Source organism: Pinus tabuliformis, chromosome 4_1 (genome assembly GCF_031772625.1).
Source record: "Pinus tabuliformis cultivar Carrire ecotype Pingquan chromosome 4_1, CPIR1, whole genome shotgun sequence".
Taxonomy (NCBI): domain Eukaryota; kingdom Viridiplantae; phylum Streptophyta; class Pinopsida; order Pinales; family Pinaceae; genus Pinus; species Pinus tabuliformis.
Window position 1 is genome coordinate 499,655,430 of NC_142303.1, and position 22,339 is coordinate 499,677,768.

The following is a 22,339-nucleotide window of genomic DNA, read 5'->3' on the forward strand; positions in this document are numbered from 1 at the left end:
GTAAGTATTCCTAAAAAGGTTAAACTGCAAGACTATCGTTTTTTATCTGTTTCCTAGCTTCTCGGGTGTAGGCGATCATCACCCTTGTCTGCTTGCTGTCGTTTTCCTGGAACACTCCGCTAACCATGGTTAATCCGAGTGAGACGGTGGACTTGGACCCGGAGCTTGAGGATATCCTGTCTATGTGGGGTAAGGAACCCACAGTTCAAAATGTCGAGCAGTTTTTTGGGGCATATGAGTTTTCGAGACAGGCGGTCTTCTCGCAGGAGGTTAAACCTTCATTTTTAATCCAAGGCGGTGGCTCGAACAGAGATTTCTACAATCCTCGTCTCCAGGTTTCATATAAGTCGCCGGATAGGGGAGCGGTGGCGGATGGGTCGTCTTCTGGTGTTGTTTTATCTGCTAACAAAGAAAACCTTGGGTCTTTCCGGCATTTCTCTGTGAAAGGTTTGGAGGACACAGAAATTTTGGGGCTTTCCTCGGGTCTTGGTACCGGAAGGGTTTCGGGTGGAGTCTCTCCGCTTTCCAGGGTTTCGTTGCCAAAGGTCGGGTTCCTCTCAAACAATCCCCCAAGCGATGGTCCCGTGGGGCGCCTTGACACTTCCGCGGGAGAGAAAGGAGTTTTTAATGAATCGACACATGGTCCTCTTCCTTCCGGGAGCCATGCTCATTTTTTCTCGGCCCCTGTACAGCCTCAGCCAGAGGTAGAATTACCAGCGGATTCGGCCCAGGAGGGTCCAGCATGGACAGGCGAAGCTGAGGGATCTAGGGTTCCAGTTGAAGACCCAAGGAAGAAAGGTGAGAAACGAAAACCCCATGGGCAGATTGGTTCTAAGGAATTAGAAAGGAATATAGTTTTAGGCATGGAAATATCCATTGAAGAATCTCTAGAAGTCGCCGAAAGCACCCTTGTGGGAAGGGCAAGAGGAAAGAAGTTCACATCGGAATTCATTCAATCCTGGGGTGAACAAGTGTTCGTTTCGGATAACCCTCTTCGTTTTGAAGCCCAATGCTTAGCCAAAGGCTGGTTCATGTTCCGTTTTGAGGACAAGAAGGACGCAGAGTGGGTTCTGGAGCGGAACTGGAGCATAGGGAACATCCCGGTCTTGATGAAGCATTGGAGCCCCCTTTTCGACGCTCTCAAAGAGAGAACAGATGAATTCCCGGTATGGGTGAGGGCCCCGGGCTTACCGTCGTTTCTTTGGACGGAAAATGTGTTCAGAACAATTGGCAATACAGTGGGCTCCTTTCTGGAGGCAGATATGTCCTTTTTGAAGACGAAGAACAGGGCAATGGCCCGTATCTTGGTGAGTCTCAACCCGGGTGGAGGCCTCCCACAAAAGGTCAATCTTCAGTATAAGGAGTATGTTTTCGAGCAGATCCTCGATTACGAGCACTTGCCCTTTCGTTGTCATAGCTGCCATGAGTACGGGCACCTTGCCAAGGATTGCCCTCGTTTCAGAAGAAGGAGAAGATTCCGAAGGACCCCTGTTACCAGTGAACAAGCATTCTACCGGGTCCCTCCTCCTCAGGAGAAAGCAGTAAACGCAAGCCAGGAAGTGGAAGAAATGGAGATGGAGGAAAATGTGAAAGAGGCCGAGGTGGAAGAACCCCAGCTCCATGAGGCGACCCAGATAAATGACTCTCAGCCGGCGGATGCAGTGGAGGAGATTACCAAGGATGCAGCGGCAGATCTCCAACCCGACAGCGCTCAGGATAAGGGTATGTGCTCAGGCTTTCCCTCCATATCTCTTCAAATTCCTGAGCATATTTCTATTTCTGTGCAAAATACACCATCTTCTTTCCCATTTCATAACTCGGACCAGAATGATAAGGTGGAAGCTCCTAAGATTATGTCTGATATTGATTCAATTTCTGTCGCATTACCGTCTCTTGATTTGAATAGTGAAGAGAAGTGGCCTCCTCTTGCCTCCCCTTCAAATCATAACCCGTGCCCTTATAACCTTAGATCTATGGGGGGGAAATCTGGCTTGCCTGTTACTGCTGGGGGCTTAGGACAGTCTCTTGGCCTTAGCTCAGCTAAGAATAAAAGAGGCAGGAAATCGGACCTTTCAAAGGCAAAACTGAAAGCAAAGATTGACGTAGCTGATGGTAAACAATATTCTATTCCTGGGGTTCTTAGAGCTGTGCAGACCCCCGACCAGGTTATCAAATGATTCTGTCATCCTGGAATTGTAGAGGGTTGGCCAATAAACCCAAAAAATTGGCCTTGCGGGACTGGATTCTAAACTCAAAATCAGACATTGTCTTTCTTCAAGAAACCCTGGGGATAGGCTCTGAGGTGGAAGCTATGTTAAAAACCCTCTTACCGGGATGGGTCTTTACTGCCATTGATTCTTCTGGACATTCCGGGGGACTTGCTATCGGTTACAAAGAAGGAAGAATCAAAGTCATTAATCAGTGGGGGACGAAGCAAGTTCTGGGTATGGAGATTCTCACACCTGTTTTTCCCCTCCCTTTTTCAATTGTAAATATTTATGGTCCTTGCCAAGGAAGAGAAGCGTTCTGGGTGGATTTGATGGCAAAATCTCTAATGAAGTCCTCTATGTTGATTGTGGGAGGTGACCTAAACTTTTCTATTGGAAGAGCTGAGGCTTGGGGACCTTCAGCCAGGGAGGATCCCTTGTCGGACTTCTTTCATAATCTCCTTGAGGACAATAATCTCACAGATCCCTCTCCGGTAAAGCTGAAGCCTACTTGGAGGAACAGAAGAGTAGGAGAGGACCGGATTGCTAAGAGACTAGACCGTTTTCTTCTTTCTGAGGCGCTCATTTCCAATGCTCCTATTTTCAGGCAATGGGTGGAGGAAACTGGTAATTCTGATCATTTTCCTATCTTTTTGGATATAGCCTTCCCTCCTCCTAAGCCTCCGGCCCCCTTCAAATTCAACCCTGCATGGCTTCAAGATCCCTCCTTCAGCAATCTTTTTAAAGATACATGGATTCACCCGGGTATGAATGCAAGAGAGGATAAAGGTTTTCTGTTCATGGAGAACCTCAAGAGACTAAAAAAAGCAACCATATCGTGGGCAAAAGACAGGAAGATGAAGCAAAATGAAAATCTATCAAAAATTAGGGAGGAATTGAAGATGTTGGAGAGCACAGAGGAGGATGGTTATCAGTCGCAGGCATCAAAAGATAGAATTCTACTTTTGGAGAAGCTTCAAAACAAAATTCTTTTAGACAAGGAGGAAGAATGGAGGATCAAGAGCAGGGCAATATGGTTAAAATCAGGTGATGAAAATACAAGGTTTTTTCATAACTATGCAAAAGGAAGAAAATCAGTTAACACCATTTGGAGTCTTAAAGATGAAGAAGGAAGGGAGGTCAGCTCCTTTGGAGATCTATCAAGCTTAGGAAAGAGACACTTTGAGAGAATCTTCTCTGATCCAGGGGAGGCTACCATAGCCGAAGTCATTAGAACAGCTCAGTGTTTTCCGAGGTTTGTAGAGGAGGAGGAAGCAGAGGAGCTTTCTATACCGGTTACAAAGGAGGAGGTTGAGGCAGCAATGAAAATTATGGAAAAATCACTGATGTTATAGAAGAATCTAGACTGAAGGGAGAGGTTTTCAGGCCTTTCAATTCTACATTTATAGCCCTCATCCCAAAGAAAGATGACCCGGAGAACTTTGAAGACTTTAGGCCGATTTCCCTTTGCAACTGTATTTATAAAATTATAGCAAAGGTGATTGCTATCCGAATCTTTCCAATTTTGTCCAGGAACATCTCAATGGAACAATTCGGTTTTCTAGATGGAAGGCAAATTCATGAAGCTATTGGGGTAGCACAGGAGGTTATTCACAGTGTCAGACAAAAGAAAATGAAGGGAGCAGTTTTAAAAATAGATTTATCTAAGGCCTATGACCGCATTAGCTGGCTATATCTCCGGATGCTGTTGACACATTTGGGTTTCAACTATTCCTTCACCAGCTGGATTATGGGATGCATTACAAATGTCAGTTTTGCAGTCCTGATAAATGGCTCAGCATCCTCTTTTTTCAGCAGTCAAAGAGGTCTCAGACAGGGTTGTCCATTATCGCCGCTCCTTTTCCTGTTAGTGGCAGAAGGTCTGAGCCGATTGATCCACAAAGCCAGAAGAGATGGGAAGGTAAAAGGTATCGAGGTAGCAATTAACCTCTTTATCACTCATTTGCTTTTTGTTGATGACATTCTGATTTTTACAAATGGTTCACCAAATGAAATTAAGGAGTATAAAAGCATTTTTGATCTATTTCTGAAAGCCTCTGGAATGCAGATAAACTCTAGAAAGTCACAAATATGTGCAGCAGATCTTGTCAGGAGAGAAAGAGATAGATTGACCAATCTGTTTACTTTCCCTCTCCAGCCCCTGGACACTCCCTTTAAATACTTGGGGTTCTGGTTGAAACCTGTAGCTTACAAGAAAGAGGATTGGAATTGGCTTATAGCAAAAATCGAATCCAGAATAAATCATTGGAGTTTCAGATGGCTCTCCAGAGCCGGTAGACTGACACTCCTAAAATCAGTCTTGTTAGCCATCCCAGTATACTGGGCTGCTCTAACTTGGGTACCCAAGGGTGTGATGGAGAAAATCAGGAAGATATGCAGCAGGTTCCTATGGGCAGGATCAGCAAAGGAATCATCGGTTCTTCCATGGGTGGCATGGGAAAAGATTGCCAGACCTAAAGAATGGGGTGGCTGGGGAATCAAAAGACTCCCTGAATTCAGCTTGTCTTTGGCAGCAAAGTCTGGGTGGAGGTTAATTTCAATGGAGAATCTCTGGACAAAGGTGGTTAAAAGAAAGTATATTGACCCGATCCCTTTAGAAGATTGGATTAGGAATCCAGATAAGAAACAGAAGAATATATCAGTCATTTGGAAGGCTACTCTGGAAGCCTTCTCTGTGATCGAACAAGGATTGGCTTGGAAAGTGGGAGATGGTAGTCACATCAGAATCGGAAGGGACCCTTGGGTGGGCTGCAATGAATCTTATGCTCTGTCTCCAGGGCTTCTCAGACACCTCGACAGCAAGGGAATAGTCACTCTAAATCAGGTGGAGAAAGTAGGCCACTCCACTATATGGGGTCAGGCTTGGAAAAGTGATGAGGAACTAGGGTTAAATATCAGATGGAAGAATGAATGGGCATCCTTCATCCAAGAACTCCACCGTTCTCATGTCAGACTCAAAAACGAACCAGATAAGCTGATCTGGGCCCTGGGGAAAACTGGAGAATACTATCCTAAAGATGGTTATTCCTTCTTAATGAAACAGAAAGGATGGGATATCCCGGAGTGGTGGGCTAAAAACATTTGGAAACTTACCAGTCCAGCAAAGGCCAGGATTTTTCTTTGGTGTTTGCTTAAAGGAAAAGTCCCAACATGGGACAGACTACAAGCCAGATACCTTGTTGGTCCAGGAAGATGTCCGCTTTGTAAGTCAGAAGAAGAATCTATTAGTCATCTTTTTACATCCTGCACAGTTTCTTTAAAGATTTGGGAAGAGCTTACAGTTATGCTTAATGTAAAAGCACAATGGGGAGCTGAGCCTTTAGACGTTGCATGGAAAAATTGGTGGCAGAACCATCCGGAAGGAAACCTGAGAAATCTTCCTCTAATTTTCTTCTGGGGAGTATGGCTTGCGAGAAACAAAAGTATTTTCCATGACAAAACCATCCCCACTTCTGTTATAGCTTCTAATTGCGCAGCCATATATTCTGCTATTCCGGTCCCTGAAGTGAAAAATTCCCCAAGCCGTGATAAGCCGCTTATTATCAAGGAAGGTACTCCGTGGGCCTTCTTTGATGGAGCCTCCCAGGACAACAGGGCTGGAGCTGGGATTAGCATTCATTTATCCGCCGATCATTTTTTAAAAGCTTCTGTTGGATTAGGCCCCGGGACAAACAATTTTGCTGAACTGTCTGCTTTACACCTTTTGCTGTGCTGGCTACTTCAGAGGAACATCTTCACTATTCAAATCTTTGGCGATTCACAAAATGTCATTAAATGGGTCAATGGAACTGCATCTTGTCAAAATCAGGTTTTAAAGCCACTGTTAGAAGAAATTTTGTTATTGAAGTCATCTTTTAACAGTTTTCATATTTGTCATATCTACAGGGAGAAAAATGAAGAAGCCGACCAGCTATCTAAAGCTGGTTTACAACAGGTTCTGGGCGACTGGTCAATAGAGGAATACTGCCAGGGGCAGCAAAACTTTTCACAGCAGCCTCCTTTTGCTCCTCCTCAATGAGAAGGGACTCTTCTCTTCCTTTTTTTCTTACGTATTTTCGATCTCATGCATAAAATACTTTCATTAACAGACTCTGTTTCCATAAATATTTTCTCTATTTCTGATCCGGAAAACAAAACAGTGTTAAAAAACTTTCCTTTATATCTCTCGTTTATGGTACAGTTCTTATGACAGTTGATATCACGGGGTCGTTTTCCTCTTCTGAAGGAGGCCCCAAGTCGTGTTTTTAAAAAGTTTTTGTATATCCTCCGGATGAGGGACTGTGACTGTAGTTTTCAAAGACTGCGTCTGTTTACCGTCTTATGTTTTCTTGATGCTCTATGAGCCAGCAGATAGTATGATCAGCTCCAGCCGAGCCATCTATTATGATCAGTGATCCAAACAGATTGTAAAACTTTTTATTATGCTAATGAAAAGTTTTGATTTTTTCTTCGGAAAAAAACAACCGGGAATAGACAATTAGGGGAATTTCGAGGTCTAAAATGGACCTCCTAAGAAAAATGTACAACCAAAATAAATTTTTTAAGAACCAATATGATTCAAGATTATGATATCAACCATGGGGGATGATTCACTATTTTTGGAGTAAAAAGGTAAAAATATTAGAAAATAATAAAATAATAAAACTAATTTTTCATCTCATATTTTCAACTTACCTCCCCTAGGTTTTACTCAAATTTCGAGAGAGAGTACTCTTGGATGAAAATTTTAATTCCTCATCCAAGGAGTACCCATGTTGCATACTTTTGATGGACCCCACTACACGAAAAATGAGAAATACATGAAAAAAAGTGATCACAATAATTTTTTTCATGTATTTCTCATTTTGCGTGTAGTAGGCTCCATCAAAATTTTGGAATATGATGTAATACAATCTTATTTTATTATTTTATAATTTAATTAGGAGGACCATTTTAGACCTCAGAATTCCTCTAATGTTTGGAGAAACGTTTGCTCAAGTAGCCAGATTGGATATTGTAAGAGAAGTTCTAGCCACAACAACTCAGAACAAGTGGAAAGTATATCAGATGGATTTGAAATCAGCGTTCTTGAATGGAATTCTAGAAGAATAAATTTATGTGTAGCAGTCTCGAGGTTGTGAAGTTGAATGTACCTAAGATAAAGTTTACAGGTTGAAAAAAGTGCTCTATGGACTCAAGCAAGCGCCTAGAGCTTGGCATAACAGAATTGGCAGTTACACGATCAAGAATGGGTTTTGCAGAAGTGTCATTGAGCCTACCTTGTACACAAAGATAAATGAGCATGGACATATTTTGATTGTTTTCTTATATGTTGATGACATGATTTTTACGGGTGATTTTTAGTTAGATGAATTTCAAGCCACCATGATGAAATAACTTGAGATGACAGATCTTGGTTTCATGAAATATTTTCTTAGGATAGAAGTTGAGAAATATGAAAAAGGAATTTTTATTTATCAAAATAAATATGTCAAGGATTTTTTGAAAATATTCAGGATGGAGAATTACAAACCTATCCCTACACTAGTTGCAACAGGTACAAAGTTAAGCAAGGATGATGAAGTATCAAATCTCAATCCAAAAATATTCAAAAGATTGGTTTGCAACGTCATGTATCCCACAGCTACAAGACCAGATATCATGCAAGGAGTGAGTTTGATTTCTATATTTATGGAGACTCCAAAAGACACACATTAGAGTGCAAGAAAAATAATTTTGAGATGCATAGAAGGAACTAGAGATTATGGCATAATGTATGTAAGCACAAAAAAGAAGGATTTGATTGGATACACAGATAGTGATTTTGCAGGTAGTCTGGATGATAGGAAGAGCATTTGTGGTTTTGTATTCCATATTGGTTCAGGTGTGATTTCATGGGCATCTAAGAAGCAACCCATTGTGACACTTTCATCAACAGAAGAATAATATGTAGTAGCAACATCAACACCATGTCAAGAAATTTGGTTAAGAAGAGTATTTGATGGACTCAAGTATAAACAACAAGGATCAACAACAATATATTGTGGCAACACCTTAGCGATTGCACTATCCAAGAATAGTGTGTTTCATCAAAAGAGCAAGCATATTGATAATAAATATCACTTAGAGAACTTGTGAGCAATGGAGAAGTTCACTTGAAGCTTTGTAAATCTAGTGAATAATTGGTTGATATATTGACTAAGTGTTTGAGTTTCATAGAAGAAACTTGGGTGTTGTAAGCCTAGCTGAGACATATACCAGTAGGTATGTTTGATTTGTTATGAGTCAGTGTTGGTTTAGCAGTCGTAATTAAGGGGGAGTGTTAAAATAACCTAATTACTCCCGGATGAGGAGTTAGCTAAAGTTAGAGAGTCATTTAATTGAGTGTTGAGTCAATTCATGATAATTCATAGTCGATCTTATAGTGTTTTGTTGCATGTCAAATGTGTTATTACATGTCAATATATTTTAGGCAAATCACTAGTTGGAAAAGGTTAAATACCCTTCCCTGGGTTCATTGTAATAATTAAGTTTTTGTGTGATCAATAGAAAAGCCACAACTCGTGAGTTTTATGTGTGAATTTATGTTTGAGCTCCTTTTCCTTTCCAACAGTTCGTTGAAGGCATCCTATTTCAAACTTAGGTGGAAGAGGTGACTTTGACTTTCTTTTTTAAATGTAAATAAAAGTCAAAATTAGATCTAGGAGAATATGGCCAAAATATGCTTCGTCGTCTAAGTCGCACATTGACAACATTAAGCAATGGAAAAACTATATTTGAAAGTTATAAAAAATAATGGAAACATGAGAGTTGAGTGTTTCCATTCTCCCATGTCGTTCTAATCATGCGAAGCATTTGCATTATCATTTTCTAATGGGCAACACTTTCTACTTGTTAGAAATTGTAATTAATCCTGCATGTGGAGTTGGCTAAACATAGAGAGTCAGTTAACTGAGTGATTGAGGGTTGAGTGTTGGAGTTTTGAATCAAGTCAAGTTCAATGATAGATGAAATTTAGTGTGTGGTTGCATGTCAAGATATTATAGGCGAGTCGCTAGTCAAAAAGCTTAAATACCCTTCACCCAGTTCAATGTAAGAATCATGTTTTGTGTCATCAAAGAAGAGCCACAACTCATGGATTTGTGTGTGAATTATTTTTTTTGTCTCCTCTTCCTTTCCAACAAATTGATATAAGAGCAAGGTCAAGGTATAGAATCTACAACTGCAACTTGTAGATCCCCACCATGTAAGTGATAAAAAATCTTCGTCGCACTGTGTGAGCGATACATCATGGTGGAGAGTTTTCGTGAGAGTGCAAAGCCACTACCAGCATCGACTTTAAGAAAGGTCCAACCACCATCCAGAGAGAATCACATTCCAAAGCAAACCAACCATGTTACCAGTCACCAACTGAAAACTTCAAATGAAGAATTAAAGGTTGAAGCTGATTTGTTGGAAAGGCACAGGAGAAAAAAAAGATAATTCACACATAAGTCCATGAGATGCGACTCTTGTTTGATCACACAAAACATGATTCTTACAATGAACCCAATGAAGGGTATTTAACCTTATTCATGTATCGAATCACCTAAAATATCTTGACATTCACATAAACATAATTCAATTAACTCATACTCTAAATATGGACTGCACATAACTCTTCATCCATCACTCGACTTGACTCAACAATCAACACTTAGTTAACTGATTCTCTAATTTTAGCCAACTCCTCATCTGAGAGTAATTACAATTTCTAACACTCCCCCTTAATTATGACGGTATGAATCAATATAACTCAAACATGATTCAACATTACTTAACTATGCATGTTAGACTTACAATATAAATTGACTCAATTATCACTCAAACATGCCTGCTGGTGTATGTCTCAACTTACAATGACTCAAGACTTTCACAATTTTGCATTTTCTTTTTCTCTTCTTCCAAATTTTATATCCTCGAAATTGCTTCATTCTCTATTGCGCTTTCTTGTTGTAGGCTCCATATTCCATTACTTGTTGTTGCTGCAATTTTTCTTAAATTTATGCTGAAACACAATTTGATCTTGTCTACTACATCTTCCCCTCCAAATATTCGTTCAACTAGGGTGACACAACATTGCATCTTCAAACTGTCTTATTTTCTTTGCTTCTTGCGCTTTATATTAGTGACTTTCTTTCTGCCATATTTCTTGATGGTAGAATCTTATCTCTTCTTGACTCCATTGCTGAAAAATGGTTTCAATACATTCATCTTATCTTCACAAAAATCCATATCATTCTTTTCACTTTAATCATTAGGTACTGCTGCTTTTTTCCTGTAATCTGCACACTTGAGATCATTATTCACCATTTCATTCAATTCTTTTATTCTAGATGCTGCTTTAAGATTCGAATCAATTTGTTTTATTGATTTCTAAATCCATTCTTCAATGAGCTTTAAATCTGCATCAAATTTATTAACAACCTTGCTTTCAACTTCTACTCCCATGCTATTTTGAACACTTGCATATTCAAAAACAATGTTAAAAACATCTTTAATATGGCTCTCTTTAGTGAGAGCTTTTTTCTCTACATCTGTCTTCTTTTCAACTGCATGGAGGTTGTCTTCCACTCTTATGATGTTAGTGGATATTCTCATAAAAAACTCTTCAATCACTTTATCCTGTTGTTGATCAATAACTGCTGCCAGATGACATACTACTTCATGAGCAGTTCCAACTGCTTCATATATTGCTGTTATAGTGGAAACTTCAAACTTCAATGTTTTGATCAAACGTGGTGCTTATCATATTGCCACAATCAATCCATGTTTCAAAAATAAACCACACATATTATCAACATAATGTTCATCCATGCTATGGTGGGGTATCCGAGCATTCCTGTGCTCATTGTCAATTTTATTAACAATTTCAACTTCACAAAATCCATCAATTGCGACTGGATTCAACAATTAAGATATCACTTTGCAGTCATCATCCATATTATAGTGGATTCCTTGAGCATTTATTTGCTCTTGCTTTGTTTCACACACAGAGGCTTCAACCTATCTCTCTGCAATCCTTGTTGCATCTTCGTCATGCATATGCATGCTTGCATAATGGGTTTCAATTTTATGGGCTTGTCAACCATCATCCACTTTTGAGTGGGATTATCCAACCTCTGTTTTCCTCTCAGAGTCTTGCTCATCTACTCTCATATCTATGGCTGACTTCTTTGCTTGTGACATAACCTGATGTTGCATGTCGCTCCCCCTTGCACCAAACTCCTCTTCCAGGAACTTCCATGCTTCCTTGGAAGTTGTAGTTTTTTCTACCTTGCACAAACACTTCTCATCCAATGTTTGTTTTATAAAATTAAATGTTAAAGCATCACATACTTCATCATATATGTTATTAGACTCATACTCAATTAACTCTTTAGCTCGAAGAAAAGTTAACATCTTGATAACCCAATGATCAAAATATTTACCTGTAAACATAGGAGGTGGTAGCAAGTCAAAGCTACGCCAATCACCCTCGATTTCTTCTTTGTCTTCTGCTAGACCTCTCAGTGCCTTGACTGCGGCATGAACCTCTCTAACCATGGCAACAATCTTTGCCTCTTCTTTTTTATTCCTTTTCTTGGACTTCTTCAATAGCGCTTTGTGACCCATGACTGTTGTCATTCCTTTTCTTATAGTTGCTTTTATGATTGCAGAAGGTTGTCTTCCATATCGCCCTCAAAAAAAACATAATTTTCAATATGCACCCTTATAAGGCACAATCTTCACCAAAAAACCTATCATGCTTGACAAAACACCAAAAAAATTTGCAAACTACAAGACTTTTCAAATCCCTAAACTCTCTTACCAATAAAAAAAACCTGTAAAAAAAATTATTCTTTCTAATAAAAAGATCCCAAATTCCATATTTTTTTTAATTAAAAAAAAACTTAAAAGAATCGTTTTCCAAAACCCTTTTCAAAAAACCCTTTTTGAAAACTTTAATAAAAGACCTTTTCACGAACTTAATACCATATAACAAATATGTCACTTATATATTGAAAAAAGTCTTTTAATATGGGGCAAAAGATACCCACGTGACTTTGATACCATTTAAGCTTTTCCTTACTCTGAATTTTACATGCTCACGTCGATTTGGAAAACCTCAACGAGAATTGGTACCCATTTCGAGCATTACAATGAAACGTTAGGTCAATTCTTTGGGATTAGTCAATATGATTAAATGATTCCATTGAAGTCACAATTACATGATTTAATTGGTATCGTAAGAATCATGTTTTTGTGTGATCCATAAATGTTTTGTGTGATCCATAAAAGAGTTGTTGTTTATGTGATTTGTATGTGAATTTAGGTTTTGCCTCGTTTTATTTTTCAACAAAATATCAGAACAAAGTAGCCATGGAAAACGGCTCAGCAAAAATCCGTGAAAAAGAAGAGAAATAATTTTTCCTCTTGTTTGAACTATAACACACCGTACAATAGTATTCAGGTTGTTATAATGCTCGTGGGCTTAGCATAGAGCCGCAGTCCTCCTATATCGTGGATAGTGTTCACATGCAACGCATCATCAAACAAGGTCTCGTCTCGTTAATAGAGCGAAGAGGAATTTTTTTCGATAAAAGATTCAAAGTCGAGTTATTAGATGGCGACAACCGGCGTTGTCGTGAGAAGTTCATAGATAACCACTTCTCGTAGAGGGTTTTGACATCGACGTGAGCCTCGAATGTAAAAGTTTGGGTAAGGAAAAGCTTAAATGGTATCTAAGTTCCGTGGGCATGTTCTGCCCCATATTAAAAGACTTTTTTCAATATATAAGTGACATATTTGTTATATGGTATTAAAGTGGTGAGAAGTTTTTTTTACTAAAGTTTTCAAAAAGGGTTTTTTGAAAAGGGTTTTGGAAAACGAATTTTTTTAAGTATTTAAAAAAAAACATAAAATTTGAGATTTTTTTATTAGAAAGAAGAAATTTTTATCGTGTTTTTATTGGCAAGAGATTTTAGTGCTTTGAAAAGTTCGGTAGTTTGCAAAATTCTTTGGTGTTTTGTCAAGTATGACAGTTTTTTTGGTGAAGATTGTGCCTTACGGGGGCACATATTGAAAATTATATTTTTTTCAGGGGCGACATGGAAGACAACCTCATGAAATCAGAAAAACAGTTATAGAAAAGGAATGACAACATTCATGGGTTGCAAAGTACGACTAAAGAAGTCCAATAAAAGGAATCGAAAAGAAGAGGCAGAGATTGTTGCCATGGTTAGAGAGGTTCAGGGCATAGCCGAGGAACTGAGAAGTCTAGCAGGAGACAAAGAAGAAATTGAGGGTGATTGGTGTAGCTTTGATCTACTACCACCTCCTATGTTTACATGTACATATTTTGATCATTGGGTTATCAAGATGTTAACTTTTCTTCAGGCTAAATATTTAACTGAGTAAGAGTCTAATAACCCATATGATGAAGTATGCAATGCTTTAGCATTGAATTTTATAAAACAGACATTGGATGAAAATTGTTTGTGCAAGGTAGCAAAATTACAACTTCCAAGTAAGCATGGAAGTTCCTAGAAACATAGCTTGGTGCAAGGGGGAGCGACATGCAACATCAAGTTATGTCACGAGAAAAGAATTCAGCCACAGATCTGAGAGTAGATGAGCAAGACTTTGAGAGGAAAACAGAGCTTGTAGAATCCCACTCAAAACTAGATGATGGTTGCCAAGACCATAAAAATGAAACCCATTATGCAAGCATGCATATGGATGAAGAAGATGCAATAAGAATTGCAGAGAGAGAGGTTGAAGCCTCTATGTGTGAAACGGAGCAAGAGCAAATAAATGCTCAAGGACTCCACTGTAACATGGATTGTGTAGATGATTGTGAATCCCACGCTGATGAGACACAATTGGATGATGACTGCAAAGTGATATTTGAATTGGTGAATCCAGCTACAGGTGATGGATTTGGTGAATTTGAATTGTAAATGAAATTGATAATGAGCACAGGAATGCCCGGATATCCCACCATAGCATGGATGAGCATTATGTTGATAATATGTGTGGTTTATTTTTTGAAACAGTGATTGACTGTGGAAATATGATAAGCACCATGTTTGATTAAACATTGAAGGTTGAAGTTGCAACTATAGCAGCAAGATATGAAGCAGTTGGAACTGCTCATGAAGCAGTATGTCATCTAGCAACAATTAATGATCAAGTACATGATAAAGTGATTGAAGAGTTTTTTATGAGAATATCCACTAACAACATAACAGTGGAAGACAACCTCCATGTTGTTGAAAAGAAGGTAGATATAGAGAAGAAAGATCTCACTAAAGAGAGTCATATTAAAGATGTTTTTAGCATTGTTTTTGAATATGCTGGTGTTGAAAATAGCATGGGAGAAGAAGTTGAAAGCAAGGTTGTTAATAAATTTGATGCATATGTGAAGCTCATTGAAGAATGGATTCAGAAACCAATAGAACAAATTGATCCAAGTCTTAAAGCAACAATTGGAATAAAAGAATTGAATGAAATGGTGGTTAATGATCTCGTGTGTGCATATTATAGGAAAAATGCAGTAGTACCTAATGAGGAGAGTGAAAAGAATGATATGGATATTTCTGAAGACAAAGATGAATGTATTGAAACCATTTTTCAACAATGGAGTCAAGAAGAGATAAGATTCTACTATCAAGAAATATGGCAGAAAGAAAGTCACGAATATAAAGCGCAAGAAGCAGAGAAAATAAAACAGTTTGAATATGCAATGTTGTGGCAACAATCCATAGTTGAAATAATATTTGAAGAGGAAGATGTAATAGACAAGATCAAATCATGTTTCAACACAAATTCAAGAAAATTCAAAGAAAAATTGCAGTAATAACACGTAAAGGAATATGGAGCCTACAACAAGAAATCGCAACGGAGAATGAAGCAGTTTGGAGGATATAAAGTTTGGAAGAAGAGAAAAAGAAAATGCAAAATTGTGAAAGTCTTGAGTCATTGTAATCCTAGTTGATACATAGACCAACAAGCATGTTTGAGTGATAATTGAGTCAATTTCTATTGTAAGCATAACAAGCATAGTTGACTCATGTTGAATCATGTTTGAGTTATGTTGAGTCATGCGATCGTAATTAAGGGGGAGTGTCAGAAATTTTAATTACTCCCGCATGAGGATTTGGATAAAATTAGAGAATCAATTAATTGAGTGTTGACCGTTGAGTCAAGTCAAGCGATGGACGAAGATAACTTTTATTACTCTGTCGATTCAGATAGTTCTGAGTTAAAATACTTCTGGACGAACACCAAAAACAATTAATAACACTCATAAATTTGATTTTTATTTCAACCATAGTATTCCAGGGGCTCTTCTGCCCAAAACACTAGAGGAAATATTTAGCATCTATTTCCATCTGAATTGAGATTGCGGATTCCGTGGTGCAGACGAAATTTGTCCACGGAATTGGGCAATGGATTAACATTGTTGTGTTTTTCCTGCAAATGATGTTGCTACCACCATGGTTATGGTTTTTTATTAATTTCAAAAGTTGTCATGTCTGTCATGGCTAGATATGTTATGGAGAATGTGGGTTCACCATTATAAACCCAAGGGATACATGAAGCCCAACAACCCTAGCGTGTACAATTTAGATGTTTTTTTTTTATTTAACATTCTTTCTATGCATTCCATTCAAATGTTATTTGACAGTGTGGATTTAGGGATTAGGGATTTCAATTGGTTTATTTGATCCTGGTTTAGTTAGTTGATTTGAGTATGTTAAATCTATTAAGAGCATACATATGAAAACATAAACAAAACTAATGAAAAAAAATAAGAGGAGTCTGATTCTCAATCCATGAGCTGAACTCTCATTGGAATCTCATATCTCCATAGGTGAAATGAATACATTATTATATAGCCAACATATTTCTAATTTGATTATCCATTATGTGACTAATCTACTGCCGCTAATAAATTGTTGGATGATAATTGACTACATCTATTAAGTTGCTGCCCTAATTCTCGTAACTCAGAATACAAAAATTGTTGGCTAATTTGTTATCAATTACATAACTTAGTTTAAACATTATCCTCAACACTCCCCCTTAATGCTTAATGAGGTGATTCCAAGCATATCCCTCATGTATTCGAACTTCCCTTTAGGTAGTGCTTTGGTAAATATATCTGCAAGCTATTCATTTGTAGTGAAAAACTTTATTTCAATTTCTCCTTTTGCCACATAGTCTCTTATGAAATGATATTTGATATCAATGTGTTTGGTGTGATTATGAAACACCAGATTTTTAGTTATGGAAATGGTAGACAAGTTATCACAGTAAATAGTTGTGGCGTATTTTTGTTCTTGTTCTATATGTAACAATACTTTCTTCAACCAAATTGCTTCACATGTTCTTGTTGTTGCTGCAATATACTTTGCCTCTGTAGAAGATGATGAAATAGTTGGTTTCTTCTTTGAACACCAAATACTACACCTGATCCAAGGCTAAATACATAACATGAAGTGCTTTTTCTAACATCAAAAGTTACAGCCGAATCACTATCTGTATAACCAACCAACCCAAAATTATTTGATGAAGTATACCGAATTCCATAATTTCTTGTTCCATAGAGATACCTCAAAATTATTTTTGCTACTCTGAAATGAATCTTACTTGGACTTTGCATGAATCTAAAAATAAAGCCTACTGCATGCATTATACCCGTCCTAGTGGTAGTAAGATACAAAAGGCTTCCTACCAGACTCCTATATGTTTGAGCATCTACCTTTTCAGCTCCATCTTCTACAGAAAATTTTTCATTTGTATTCATGGGTATGCTCATGGGTTTACAAATTTCCATTTTCCATTTTTTAAGAAGATTTGAAACATATTTTTCTTGTGAAATAAACATTCCCTCATTCATTTGTGTCACTTCTATGCCAAGAAAATAATGGAGCAAACCCAAATCAGTCATTCAAAATTCTGTCATCATAGCCTGCCTGAACTCTTCCACTAACAAATCAGTTGAATATGTGTATATCAAGTCATCTACATAGCACACAATTATTATATCATTACCGTTTGACTTCATAGATAGTGTGTGTTCATTTTCACTTCTATTAAACCAATTTTTCAAAAAATAAGTGTCACTTCTATTGTACCATGATATTGGAGATTTTTTAAGCCCATAAAGAGCCTTCTTTAGTTTGTAGACTTTGTGTTCATTTCCTACTTCTTCATATCCTTGGGGTTGGTGAACATATACATATTCTTTCAACTCACCATTTAGAAAGGCTGATTTAACATCATATCAATAAACTAACCATTTATATTGTGTTGCTAATGCTAATACAGTTTTGATTGTATCAAATCTTGCAACATGAGCATATGTTTCATTGTAGTCAATACCTGCTTGTTGAGCATATCCCTTTGCTATTAACCTTGCTTTGTCCCTTTATATTGATCCATCAACTGCATAATCGGTTTTATACAACCATTTCACCTCAATGACTTCTTTTTCAGTAGGAGGATCCACAAGTTCCCATGTTTCATTATTTTTTATCACTGCCATCTCTCCATCACCAAACTAACTCTTTTCCCGCGTCTTCAAAATATCTTGGCTCTGCTTCAATTTGAGACATCAAAGAAAAATTAGTATAACCATAAATTTCATTTAAAGATTTTGCCTTTTTAGGAGGAGGACTTGGACTTAAAACATGATTTGAAGTATCAGAAGATGATGGAGTGGATGTGGCCTCTGAAGTATTTTGATTATTGGATGGATTCACAAAAACAAGATATTTATCTTATTATACAACAATACTTGGAGTTTGTTGTTGCACGTCCTGATTCCACTGCCATTCTTCTTTCTCATCAAAGAACACATCACGACTAATCATTAATTTTTCAGTTTGTGGATTGTACAATCTATAACCTTTGGTTTCCTCACAATATCCAATAAAAATGCATTTCACACTTTTATCATCAAGCTTTCTTCTCTTTTCAGTATGAACATGAGCATAGGAAATGAAACCAAATACTCTTAAAATGAAAAATATTGGGTTTTCTTCCACACCATGCTTCATAAGGGGTAATATTTTGCACACTTCTTGTTGGGCATCTATTAAGCAAATAAACAGATGTAGCTACAACTTCAGCCCAAAAAATGTTTGGAATGCTTTTACCTTTCATCATGCTCCCATCCATCTCAACAATTGTTCTATTCTTACGTTCAACAATCCCATTCTGTTGGGGAGTATAACTACTTATCAATTTCCTTTGAATGCCATTCATTTTTACAATAAGAATCAAACTTATTAGACGTGAATTCTCCCCCTCTATCTGTGTGTAATGTTTTTAGACAATAACTGCTTTGCTTTTCCACAAGAGCTTTAAATTGTTGAAATATGAAAAATGCATCAGATTTTTATTTAATGAAATATACCCATGTTCTTCTACTAAAACCATACACAAAAATAATGAAATACTTAATTTTGTTGAGAGACAAAGTTTGCATAGAACCACATATATCTGCATGCACTAGTTCCAATGGTTTACTTGCTTTCCATGATTTTCCTATTGGAAATGAATCTCTATGTTGCTTACCAAGAATACAACCTTCACAGAATTTATCAATAGAAGCAATAAGTGGCAACCCTTTGACAATTTTCTTGTTATATAACAATTTCAAGCCTTTCACATTCAAATGTCCATACCTTATGTGCCATAGCTAGGAACTATCATCATAAGCAACAATCAATGTTGTACTTGCTTTACAAGGGAGTTTGAAAGCAAAAATTATATTTTGCAGCATATTAGTCTTAGCAATAATTTCACTGTGATCATCATTATCATAGATTATGCATTGCTTGTCCTTGAAAACAATTAAATATCCCTTTCCAAGGAGCTACCCCACCCCTAAAAATATTATGTGCTAGACCATGAACATATAAAACATCATTAGTGTGCTTTTGTTTTCCTTGTTTTGTCTTCACAACAATTGTTCCCTTACCTTTAGCTTCAACTGGCTTGTCATCTCCTAATAATACATCGATTTTGTAGATTCATCTATCTCTACAAAGCCATCTTTGTTTCCTATCATGTGATTCCTGCAACTGCTATCCATAAGCCACACCTCTTTGGAAACACTCTTAGTTGAGTCACAAGCCAAGAATAATGTGGTAACCTCCTCTTTTTCTTTAGAAAAATTAGCTTGTTGTTTTTGTTTTTTCCAACAATTTCTTTCATAATGGCCAAATCTTTTACAATAAAAACACTGAACTTGGGATTTATTAAATCTTTTACCTCCATCACTATCATCATTACCTCTTCCTTTGTTGTTTGTAGAAAAAAATATTCCTCGACCTCTGCCTCCTCTGTATGTTTTTCCTCTTCCTCTTCCAGAAGTGTTCTAGCTTTCCTCATGAGAGGAACCACTTTTGTCTTTGAAAATATTTCCTCGTTTGAAAATATTTCTCAATAGATTTTTCAGAAGATCTATTGATTCTTTTCTCATGAGATTGAAGAGACCCCATTAGCTCATTCACAGACAACTGAGTTAGATCCTTATTCTCCTCAATAGCAACAACAACGCCATCAAATTTTGTAGGAAAACTTCTTAAAATCTTCTCAACAATTTTTTGATCTTTTAAATCTTCTCCATAAGACCTAATTTCATTCACTATACCCATAACTCTAGTGAGGAAACCTTGAATATATTGAGTTTTTCATGCACAAAGTTTCAAATTCTCTTCTTAAGGACTGCAACTTAACAATTTTTACCTTATCAGTTTCTTGATATGATTGTTGTGAAGCATCCCATGCCTCCTTTGATTTTGTTACTCCAACTAGTCTTGGAAAAACAGAATCATGCACTGCCTGTTGTTCTATTAGGAAGAGAGGCTTTGAATCTTTCATACGATTTTCCTTTAGTTGTGTTCTTTGGTCTTGAGTACAGCAGGCAAGTGTTTGATTAGTATATCCATTTTCTACGAAATCCCACAAATCTTATGAAATAAACAATGTTTTCTCTTAAATCTCCAAAAACCAAAGTTCTCACCTTTAAAAACTGGTATTTGTGTCTTAGAAATATTCATATTGTTGGTCATTGCTGCTAACTGCTGAACACTGTCACCAATAACTTGAATATGCACAGGATTCAAAAAATTATGAAAACTCTTGCAAATGGCTTTCACAAACTTTTGAAACCTCCTGCCAACAACTCATAGTTTACATATAAATCAACTGCCTTAACCTAGCTCTGATAAGAGAAGTCTGCTTCTCAATCCATGAGCTGAACTCTCATTGGAATCTCATATCTCCATAAGTGCAATGAATACATGATTATATAGCTGACATATTTCTAATTTGATTATCCATTATTTGACTAATCTAGTGCCCCTAATAATTTGCTGAATAATAATTTACTGCCCTAATTCTGATAACTCGGAACATAAAATTTACCAGCTAATTTATCAACAATTACATAACTTAGTTTAAACATTATCCCCTAGAAAGTGCACTTACTAATAAATCAGTTATTAAATAATTCCGACAAATGCAAAACATAAAGAACAAAAGATTGTCATTACTCTTATCCATATGTGTAGGACCCCGTACAAAAGCTTTCTACGCAACTTCTCACCCACTCAGAAATCCATTTACTTTTACAAAATTAGGGTTTCAATGACATAACTCATTTTTGTCTTATGCTATAAATTTTGGTGAAATCATCTTATAGTCCGTTAGACTTATGTACATTATACTAATAACTAATATTTGTGTGTTTTCTTCTTCGTTGTCAAGCTGATACATTTTGAAACTTGATACATTTTGTAATGAGTGAAAATATTCACGATAAACGCTTCTTTGATTTTATAGTAAATAGGACAAATGGATCATATCAAGCATTGGGTTGTTGATAATGAGAACCTCTATATTTTTGATAAACTGAATTTTCATTATTAGTGCCTGCCTTTAGCAAGACTATAGCGATCGGTCGATCGTTTACCAACCATTATTTTATACTTTGACCGATTTTTTCAGTGTTTGTGCATTTTAACCTAAGTTTAGTGTTCTCAATTTCATTCAACAAAATTTTAAGCAAATTTCTTGGTTTGGAAAACAATTGACCTCTTATTATAGCCTTCACGTTGCCCGATGCAGAAAGATTGAGTTAATATCATCTTATCCAAAGTAGGTTGGTTGAGGCAAAGTTTGCAATATCATCTTATCCAAAGTAGGCTAGTTGAGGCAAAGTTTGCAATATCATCTTATCCCACGTATGTTGGTTGAGGAAAAGTTTGCCTACATCTAAAAAAAAAAAAATTATCCAAAATTTTATGGTTCAATGATTTTGATATACTCATGCCCATTTCTTTATGTCCAATGTTTTAGTGGCCACTTCCAGGTCCTTTGCACATCCACATGGCTATTAGCATGCAACTCTGGTATCTCAAGGCCCTTTCCACATGGCTATTAGCATGAAACTCTGACTCTGGTATTGGTATCATAAAATATAAGATATTCAGGGCATAAAACTCAAGCATCGTAAAAGATAAGATATTCGAGGCAAAAGGCTCAAGCAGAAATCAACGAAGACATGAAGGAGAAAGGCTCAAGTAGAAATCAAGGAAGACATACATGCGATGACTAGGGCCACTCCTACAGTATGCAAGAATTAAATTCCACCCTTAGACATGCTCTGGTATCTACGTACTCAGACGAACTTTATGGCACATGGCACATTATTATTATATATTATATAGCCTTTCTGAGCTTTCCTCCATTTACTCACTACTTCAAGGTAGCATATGAGTTAGTCAATGGATCTACATGAATTTATCTATTAGTTAATAGATCTACATAAATTTGGGTTGTGAGCTGAAAGTGTTTATATTTATATTTTTGTTAATTATTACTGTAGTGTTGTCCGGATGATTAGCCAATTTGCAAGAGGAAATTAGAGGTAAATTCTGCAATTCTCTACAATTTTCTAAGCATTATACATTATAAAGACAATCATTCTACATTAAAAAGACAAGATATAAGCATTCTACATTAAAAAGACGAGATAAAAATTTAAGTGGTTGGCTTAATTTTTTGGGAAAAAACATTAGTACGGGTGGGGT

General features: G+C 37.0%; 1 protein-coding gene across 1 annotated transcript; it reads left to right on the top strand.

The window, feature by feature from the left end:
• Positions 1-2,311: 2,311 nt before the first annotated feature.
• On the top strand, positions 2,312-3,562 carry LOC149176713 (uncharacterized). The gene has a single exon (XM_089421546.1). The coding sequence runs from the start codon at positions 2,312-2,314 to the stop codon at positions 3,560-3,562; it is 1,251 nt and encodes a 416-aa protein (XP_089277672.1).
• The last annotated feature ends 18,777 nt before the right edge of the window (positions 3,563-22,339 follow it).

Coding starts and splice junctions, on each gene's coding strand:
- LOC149176713 (XM_089421546.1), top strand. CDS start 2,312: ATGTTAAAAACCCTCTTACCGGGATGGGTCTTTACTGCCATTGATTCT.